This window comes from Pogona vitticeps, chromosome 6 (genome assembly GCF_051106095.1).
Source record: "Pogona vitticeps strain Pit_001003342236 chromosome 6, PviZW2.1, whole genome shotgun sequence".
NCBI lineage: Eukaryota > Metazoa > Chordata > Lepidosauria > Squamata > Agamidae > Pogona > Pogona vitticeps.
The window spans coordinates 110527164-110536271 of NC_135788.1; the positions used below are offsets into that span (position 1 = coordinate 110527164).

The 9108-nt window shown below is 43.7% G+C and overlaps 2 protein-coding genes across 3 annotated transcripts; one reads left to right on the forward strand and one right to left on the reverse strand.

Annotated features, from left to right (window-relative positions):
* Window positions 1–164: 164 nt before the first annotated feature.
* SLX1A (structure-specific endonuclease subunit SLX1A) lies at window positions 165–4864 on the reverse strand. Of its 2 annotated transcripts, none has more exons than XM_020798934.3 (7): window positions 4680–4864; window positions 2555–2764; window positions 2355–2406; window positions 1910–2233; window positions 1524–1657; window positions 1320–1407; window positions 165–889 (listed from the first exon to the last, which is right to left on the reverse strand). In XM_020798934.3, the coding sequence occupies exons 2-7, from the start codon at window positions 2725–2727 to the stop codon at window positions 860–862; spliced, it is 801 nt and encodes a 266-aa protein (XP_020654593.3). In that variant the 5' UTR covers window positions 2728–2764; window positions 4680–4864; the 3' UTR covers window positions 165–859. The 2 variants fall into 2 exon arrangements, with proteins under 2 accessions (XP_020654593.3, XP_020654591.3); XM_020798932.3 differs by lacking the exon at window positions 4680–4864 and adding an exon at window positions 3165–3571.
* A 51-nt stretch (window positions 4865–4915) lies between these two features.
* On the forward strand, window positions 4916–8618 carry BOLA2B (bolA family member 2B). Its single transcript, XM_020798947.3, has 3 exons — window positions 4916–5090; window positions 5756–5853; window positions 8330–8618. The coding sequence occupies exons 1-3, from the start codon at window positions 5016–5018 to the stop codon at window positions 8430–8432; spliced, it is 276 nt and encodes a 91-aa protein (XP_020654606.1). The 5' UTR covers window positions 4916–5015; the 3' UTR covers window positions 8433–8618.
* The last annotated feature ends 490 nt before the right edge of the window (window positions 8619–9108 follow it).

A 9108-nucleotide genomic window follows, 5' to 3' on the forward strand; every position in this document is an offset into this window, starting at 1 on the left:
CTGGGGGATTCTGGCACTTGTGATTCATAACAGTAACTCTCCTGAACTCTGCTCAGGTTCAGTTCTTACCTCATTCATAAATTCTTTTAAAAACATCTGGCAGGTTTCATCCAATCTAGTGCCTTCTGGATGTGCTGGATTACAATTCTCATTAACCTATGTAGTGGCCTGTGGGATTACAAGAATTGTGATCCCACACAGCTGGAAAGTAATGAAGTGGATGAAGCTCCATAATACTCAGTCCTCCCATCTCCTGTACAAAGACAACACTAGCCTAAGAACAGGGTTTGTAAAAAATAGTTGAGACATTAAGTGCTTTAAATATTTTCGAAAAGGGCAATAGAATAAAATGTAGAGGATTTTCCATGTTCCATACAAGCACCAAAACACTCTTTATGTGCTATTAAATAGAATAAGATTTAAAAACAAAGGCTAAAATAGGCAATCTGATCCCCTCCACTGTTTTATCTCCAGGTCCCAGCCAGAAAGGCCTGTGATCAAAGATTACTGACTGAATATTTTAGGTACCCCACTTTGCCTATCCCAATCTAGCAAATGTTCATTCTGTCCTTTTCCAGGGGAATCCAGCAGTCTTCCCCCACCACCCCCGCCACATTCTCCACAATTTGCTGTTTTCCTATTTAATCATTCCATTTAAGAAAATCCATCCATTCATTTGTTGCATGATTCTGGGGACAGGAGTTTTAAAGATCCCAGGTCCAGCTGAGAAAGGGTTAAGTACAGGGAATGTGACTCTGGTAGAAAAGGTAGAGGAGCTGGTCCCCTATCAACGCTGGGATTCCTGAAGACTCTTCTGAAAGGGAACAGGGTCTTCTTGAAAGCAAAGGCATAGGCTCCTTCACGTCTGCAGTTCGTTAGCCCAATGATCCTGCAGAATAAAAAAAGGTAAAGATAATTACATGGGACAAAGACATCAGTGGGACTTCTACAAGCAGTGTACAGAAGACAACAGTTAACATTCTATAGGGAGTGAGGTGAAAAGTAAAGATGGCAGTTTAAGAGGTTATATTAGTTCAGAGAGAAGAAAGTGATCTAGAGAAGCTTTATACAGATCAGGAAAGTGCTTACATTGAATGAAGTGTACATCTCTTATTTTAACACATTGTTATAAACTAGATCAGAGGTCTCCAAAATACGGCCCAGGGGCCATATCCAGCCCACCTGGCCTTTTTATCCGCCCTGTCTATGTGGGCAGGCAGGAGTGCGAGCGGGTGGGCAGGAGTGCAGGAGGGAGCGAAGGCGGGCGGGAGACCCCTGTACTAGATGGATAGATTTAGGAATAAGTGTGGAATCTTTACCTGGGAGGAGGTGAGGTCAGGCTCTAGGTCACCATAACAGCCTTTATGATGCCGGATCAAATCTCCCCAAAGCACAAGATTCTTGCATCTGAGGAAGAGTTTGAAAAAAGATTTGAGGTAATGGTAGGGAATCTGTTAACATCTACATTCTGCTTATTCTATGTCACTTTTAAATTCCACCCATGCACTGGAAGACTGACTTACCCTGGGCACTGCCCTTCCACAGGCAGGAAATGATGTGGCTCTTTCTCCAGGAAAAGCTGAGAGAGGCAAAAAATATGAGCAGCCATGGTACAGTTGGGGTGAAAACAACGCAAAGGGATATCATCATCCCCATCCTGCAGAGAAAGATTGCAGAAAGCTAGTTCTCATTTCCTTTCAACCGAAACCCTCTTTCCTTCCCCCGGTTTCAGACAGGAAAAACTGGTATTGGATAAAATTAGGGACAGGAGTCCCACAGCCCCCATAGGCTCTGTTCTGGCTCCTGGACTTCTGCCCTCATGGAAAAATAAAACTTGGGACTTCTGCTTCAAGAGCAGCTAGTTTCCCTTGCCATTGTTTCCCCCTCCCTTCCCCACACTCTGTGTTACCTGGAACTTTTCCAAACAGACACTACAGCAGCTTGGAGTAGCAGTCAGTTCCTGTGAAGGTGTCAGCTTCGCTTTAGCCTTGACAGCTCGCACTGGCCCAAAGGCCACGGGCATGTGCAAAGGAGGTTCCAAACCTGGAGGGAAATCTCGGCGGTATTCCTGCTTGAGCCAACGTATCGTGAGAGGCAAGCGGCACCAAGGAGCAACTTGGAGCATGTGGGCCAAGACGCGCAGGTGGAAGTCGAACGAACGTTCCCGGGAGGTGCGCCGAGTAACATGGGTGAGGCGACGAGAAGAGTGTGGATGCTGCCAGGCCCACTCAAACTGGGAAGAGGAACAAATGGGGGTGGAGTTAATCAGGACTGCTGAGGAATTCGCAGTGGTGGGACAACCCTGCTGTTGAAGGGACAATGCAGCCATGAAAAAAATGTAAGCAGCCTCTTACTCGCAAAGCAGCCACATCTGATGGGAAACCGTGGACGATCAACACCATGTCCCTGCAAAGAGAGAAAAGCATTCAATTTTTCAGCATCTATGGCTCTGAAAGTTTATTCACAGCATACCATAGAGTCCCCTCCAAACTGCTGGCCTCAAAAGTGTTCATCTTTTTTAAAAAAATCTGATTTCTGCCTTCCCACGAATTACCAAGGCCCACGGCCACTTGTCTTCCAAGCTCCGCCACGCCGCTTTCCCGCATTGTGCTGATTGATACGTCGCTCTGGATTGACTGTGAAGCCAACATAGATCCGGCCGTGATAACGGGAGTTGGTGCAGTAAAGCAGATAGACCCCAAAGAAGCTGCACACTTCCACCACCATGGCTACAGCAGGTGTTGAACAGGTAGGTCTGGGAGATCTACAGGCAAGAAGGAAGCATGCGTTAGAAATCCAGCTCTCTTTCACTGGCGCTGCCACTTTCCATCACAGCTTCTGTCTTACTATATGGTACACAAGGACCACTTGTGGCCCCCCAGAGGCTACTGAGCTGTGAATCTCATCAGCCTATTAACATTATAAGAAACATATATATATATATATATATATATGAGTTACAAGCCAATACACACACAAACCTGCCTTCCTTCCCTATTTCTCACTTTAGAGAACAGATAGGGTTGCTATATTTTAAGAACTGTAAGCAAGATATCCAGTGTGGTGTAGTGAATGGCTTGTGAAAAGGGCATTCAGGAGAACTGGGTATGAATCCTCACTGGGTAATAACCATAGTAGGACCACTCCTTAAATATTTCACTTACCTTGAAACCCTGTTAGGGTCGCTATAAACTGGATGCAGCTTGACGGCACATAACACACAAATACAAGCAAGGCATTGATTGATTCAGTACCCCTGCATCTCGGTAGTATAAACAAGAACCAGGGATCCTGAACTCTCCCTTGTCAACATAGCTTTTAAACGATTAGGCTTTAAGAATTGCACATCTCGGATTTCTACCTGCTAGACTCTTGTTCAGCAGCTAAAAAGAAGAGGAGGAGACAGGCTGCAAACCTACTGCTGCACGTGACCCCCAAGGTCTCCCCCCCCCCACCGGCTCGATGCTCCTGCCCGTTTGGCCAAGCCCTCTTTCCAACCCTGACATTTCCCATCACGCCCTGCGACATATTCTCCCGGCAGCCTCTTGGCGGCGTCTCCCCGCTTTACCTCGCGTTCTCTTCTCACGCCCCGCCCCCAAAAGCTCCCCCTCGCCAATGGGAACCCTGGCTGGTTGTCGCCTTCCCCCCGCTTCCGCTTACCTTTTTGTTTGAATTCAGCGCCGCTTACATTCTATTGGCTGCCACGAAACGATGCGCCACCTCCATCAGCACCTCATTGGCCATAAACGGCCGGCGGGGGATGATGTCATGGCGAGGGCGGGCGTTGAGCACACATAGATCTTGGGTAGCGCGGTTGACGAGCAAGGGCTTAAAGGAGTGAATCTCAATTTTGGGGCAGCCCAACAGTTCCATTTGGACTTCCGTTCCCAGAGACCCAAGCAAGGGTAGCCAATGGCGAGGAATTCTGGGAGTGGAAGTCTAAAGGTTCAGAACCAGTTCTCTAAGCTGGGTAAGGCTGCTGGGAATTGTAGTCCAGGAGCAACTTGTTAGGCATCCTTCAGCCTCGAGAGACTATGGTAACGTGCTCTGTATGGAGGACTTGGAGCAGCGGAAGGCGTTTTCTCCCTCCCTGATACGTACAGTACTGGGATTCTTTTCTGTGACAGTCGGAACTGTGCTCTTGTCGATTAAAAAGAAAAAGAAACGCAGAAGGCGCTGTGTTAACCAATTACCCAAATCTCTTATTAAGACATTGCCTTTATTAGACTAACTCTGAAAAAGAAAAAAAGTGTGTACACTATTTTCTTTAACAACTCCTTTAATAAAGATTCCGTCCTGATTTGGATGCTGGCTTCTCCTTCCATACTCCGTACGGGAAGTTAGAACAGAAAGGTGGTTCATTTTCCCAGCAAAGACGGAAGGAGATGTGTAACCAAAAATAAAAGCAGGGCGATAGAGTGCAAGTGGTTCCCAGGTTTTGGTAACCGAGGTGTTCTTTGACTACAGTTCTTAGAAATCCTAGCCAGCACAGCTGGTGGTGAAGGCTTCTGGGAATTGTAGTCCAAGAATATCTGGGTTACCCAAGGCTGGGAACCACTGGACTGTAGTGGAAAGTGACGGGGACAAGAAGACCTGGGTTCAAATCCTCGCTCCTCCACGGAAACTTAATGGAGGACTAAGAGGAACTTATAAAACCATTCCTTAAATATCACACTTACCTAGACAGCCCTATTAGGGTCGGTATAAATCGGTTCCGACTTGACGGCACGTAACAACAACAACGTTTATCCAATTATTTCAGTTGGCACTTTCCTGGATTCGTCCGTTTTGTCCGAGCGATACAACAGGACCGATAGGAGGGGACGTGTGACTCTTCCTTTTTTCCTTCTGTAGGGTGGAATCTACGACCAAATGACGTAAAACGTACCTTTCAGCTACGTAATTTTGATTGGTCCAAAAGAAGAGGCGTAAAGAAGGACGGAAGTGACGTACACCATAGGCGGAAATGAAGGTGCTGGTGGTTTTCTTTCATTTCGGATAATCTGCTCATTAGGATGGAGGTTTCTGTATCTCTCAGCGCGGAGGCTTTGCGGGAGCGGCTGATTCAGGGGCTTGAGGCCGAGCATGTGGTAAGTGAAGCAGACTACTGTTAATTGTTTGTTAACCCCCTTCTCCAAAACACCCAGTTTTAATTTAATACTGCTTCTGATTTAGAATTTGGGTGCTTTTGTTAAAGAGGGGGTCCTATTCGTTTTCAGTCTGACTCGTGTTACTCTCCTCTTTTTAGTCTTGTGGGGTGTTTTTGTTTTAAATCTAATTTTTATTCGATATTCGTGCCCATTGGGCTTACTCCTAAAGAAATGTACAGTATGCATAATTTCAACCACACAATATTCCTGAGCAGACTTTATTTTATCTAATGTGAAAAGTGGTAACTGGGAATAACATGTAATTAACGCACTAGGATATAAAGAAGCACCAGTAAAAGGATGGGAAATCAAACTTGCATAGATGCCAAGTGTCAAACTTAGGTTGGACCAGCAAGATGACTGCTTGTTTGCCACCTATAGCCCCATCTAAAGTCTTTTTATGTCAGTGTACATTCTGTAAAGCTGGCTGGAACTGACCCCCTCAGCTCCAGAGTCTTCTGTAATGTGTGTGCATTTTCTTTTTGCCTGTCAAGCAGTTTTGTGATTTAGTGGTACCTGTATTTTACTATGAAATGAATTCGCAGTGAAAGGGTTTATCGTGTTCTCAATAACATATGTTAACCTCTTTGTGCACCTGACACAAGGAAGTGGAAGACACAACTCCTGGACGCTGTGCCACAAGCTTCAAAGTCCTGGTAGTGTCCCCATGTTTCCGGGGAAAGGCATTGCTCCAGCGGCACCGGTAAGTGGTAGTAAGCTGAGAAAGCTTAGTGGGGGTGGGTGTGAATGAACTGTTCCTCTTAGTTCCTTAAGGCAGGGACAGTCAACTGCCTTCGCTAATACAGTCAACTGTTTCAAATGTTCTGCAGCTACTGCTTCCGCAATCCATCCCCATTAGTTGTGCCAACTAGAACTGATGGTAGTTGTAAGGCAGAAGAATATTTGCAAGGGGCACAGTCTGTCTTATTCCTGCCTTACTGTTTGGAGTTATTTTAGCATTTAGACTCCGATCAAGGGATATTTATATCGAGGGATTTTATATATATAAAATCACAGTTTGTTCCACTTTCCCTCCAAGGTGCTCAGGACTGTGTACATCATTCTTCTTTCCCTTCCTCTTTTTATTCTTGCAAGCAGTCTGCGAGGTATGTAAGGCACAGTGAGAATGAGTGATTGGCTCAAGGTCACTGACGGGAAATTTGGGACTAGGCTTCTGGCTTCCTAATTTAATGCTATAACTGCTACATTTCATCTGCTACATCGCTTCTTCAGTAATCATCCAGATTTGCACTTAAATTTAGCAATAGGCATATTAAACTCATTCATGCCATTGATACAGTCTTTCTCTAAGAACATATTTATTAAATTACTTTTTGCTGTTGTTCCATTAGTAATGTTGAGAGACCTAGATCAAAGTGGTCCAACCTAGTACAAAGTTATACTAAATCAGTAGGTAATTCATAACTAATAATAAACATTCAACAATTAGAATATTTTTTAAAAATAGATATAATCTGTATTTCTTGTGTGGTAGTTAATGATGGACTGGGACTTGGGAGAACCAGATTCTTGTCCATGGTAAGCTATGAAACTCATTGGATGACTTTAGGCCAACCAGTCTGTCTCCCTGACCCACCTCACAGTATTGAGAGAATAAAGTGGGGAACACTGTTGTGTGCATCATTTGGAGTAAGGCCTGATATAAATGTAATCAATAGAAATAAATATGTTTTGACTAATTGACTAAAATTTTGATTAATTTTGATGTTGATTTTGTAGCAGACTTTTAACCATGAAAATCCTAAACAGATCTGGAGCTTATTTAACATACTAATTTTACATGCATTTAGTCCATAAAACTAAAAGTACAGTATATGCTATATTAATGTTACTTGACTGAAATAAAATGGTTGAAATATCTGTGGTTTTTCCCATTAGCCAGCAGTATTCGAACGTAAATAATTTGACTTGGGGAAAACATTATTTCACACATACTTAAAGTGCCCTTCCATACTGTATCTTTGGAGATTATTTTCATTGGAATACAGTGGTGCCCCGCTTGACGATAATCTGTTCCGTTAAAATCGCTGTTAAGCAATATCATCGTCAAGAGAAAGAAAAAAACCCATTGAACTGCATTGAAAACCGGTTCAGTGCATTCCAGTGGGCGAAATACCTCATCGTCCAGCGAAGATCCTCCATAGGGGAAGCCATTTTCGGTCGCTGTCTTCTGGAAATAGGTCTTACGGGTGGCCATTTTGAAACCCGACGATCATCTGTTTTTGATCGTTGTAATGCGAAGAATCGGTTCCCGAAGCAGGGAACTGATGGTTGTAAAACGGATTTTCCCCTTTGAATCATTGTTTTGCGATCGCAACAGTGATAGCAAAAACCTCATCGTGAAGCGATTTCGTCATGGAACGGGGTAATCGTCAAGCGGGGCACCAGTGTACTTGCAAATATTTTAATATGTAACATGTTGCACAGACCTCCCTTACATTGTTTAAGACTGAAAAAGATGCTGAAAAATCAATATATCAATAGCTGAAATAACTCAGTATTATGTGTAAGACATCTTATGAAATTTCTGTTTACGTGTCAACAAGCCCTGCGCAAGGGCTGGGGTTCATCGAAGTTGATGAAATACATCATTCTTAGAAATTAGTTTGGCCATCTCAGTAGAATACAGTGGCAACACATTTCAGCATTATGTAACTGATAATAGTAACCAGAGATGGGAAACATTGCCTTCAGTCCTGTTTCAGAACTCTGCAGGTGCAACTGTGATGACATCAGCAGCGGCAGCAAATCACTGCTTATTTATTAAAGGCTTCCTTATTAAAGATGAATTTGTGGTGCACACACCTCTGCTGCATTGTGTACATGTTGCATGCACTTCCATAATTGCCTTTAAGGGGAAATTGGCACTACTTAATCCTTGTGCAAACAGAGCTGCTCAAGAGGACATCAGGCAATGGGTTTTGTTTTGTTTTTAAACTTCTACCATTAGCCATGTTGCCAAAAAAAAAAAGTCCAAAAACCCCCAAACATTCTCACTTGGCTTCACTACCATCAATCTGCTTTATGACTGTTTTAAGTGTTTATTAAGAATAACAGATTTGGAACTGAAGATACTTGTATTCCTGACCTAAAAGTAAACAGAAGATACAGGAACATGTTTTTGAATTCTGTTGTCTCCTCCATCTCACTTTCTGTAGGCTGGTCAATGAAGTTTTATCTGAAGAGTTGAAACACATTCATGCTTTTGAGCAAAGAACACTGACACCAGAACAGTGGGCAAAAGAGCAAGAAGCTAAATAACGGGACGCCTCCCTGCCCCATTTTGCTCTGGAACCGAAAGGCAATAGCCCAGAGACCCAATCAGTTGCCTGAAGGAGGACGAGAGAGATGGCTGCAGAAGCAATTTAAATGTTACAGAGGGCCCTTCAGTTAGAATACCAGGTGGACTTTGAACAGCATAAGGCAGAAAATAAAGACATGGAAACAGCTTGGGTGTGAAAGTGGTTTCTTAATCCTCTTTGTGCACCATCAGCTCTGAAGCTTGATCTTAACTAAAACTGTACATAGTCTGGTGCTGTCTATATGGGTAGTATTATAACTCCTATCGTTCCTAGACAGCATAGGATGATGTGTGACATTGACCAGTCCTTGTACAGCATAATGGGTTAGGGAAGACTGTACCCTACTCAATGTTTAATTCTCTTCCCTGGTTTTTGGTTTATTTATTTATTTGAATGGGACAATAGGATTTTATCAACTGTAGACATACAGTACTAGAGAGACACCCCTTGTCTTACCCCATCCACTTCAGGGCTTTTTTGGAGGAGAGGAGCTTTGCTGTCTTCACCTGACTTCTGTGTTGCTCACAATGACTCAGCACTGGCATCAGTTTTCAGAATTGCCACACAGTCTCTCCTACAACCAAAACAGCTGCTAGCCGGCCAATGATGAACTATATTGTGTTGCATGGGCCATA

What these genes read in the sequence shown, in the direction of transcription:
- SLX1A (XM_020798934.3), bottom strand. Translation starts at nt 2,727, where the DNA reads ATGGTGGTGGAAGTGTGCAGCTTCTTTGGGGTCTATCTGCTTTACTGC. An exon ending in CAGATGTGGCTGCTTTGCGA is followed by an intron (nt 2,234 to 2,354) that starts GTAAGAGGCTGC and finishes TCCTCTTCCCAG; the next exon opens with TTTGAGTGGGCCTGGCAGCA. An exon ending in CTGACCTCACCTCCTCCCAG is followed by an intron (nt 890 to 1,319) that starts GTAAAGATTCCA and finishes TTTATTCTGCAG; the next exon opens with GATCATTGGGCTAACGAACT.
- BOLA2B (XM_020798947.3), top strand. Translation starts at nt 5,016, where the DNA reads ATGGAGGTTTCTGTATCTCTCAGCGCGGAGGCTTTGCGGGAGCGGCTG. An exon ending in GGCTTGAGGCCGAGCATGTG is followed by an intron (nt 5,091 to 5,755) that starts GTAAGTGAAGCA and finishes ACCTGACACAAG; the next exon opens with GAAGTGGAAGACACAACTCC. An exon ending in GCATTGCTCCAGCGGCACCG is followed by an intron (nt 5,854 to 8,329) that starts GTAAGTGGTAGT and finishes CACTTTCTGTAG; the next exon opens with GCTGGTCAATGAAGTTTTAT.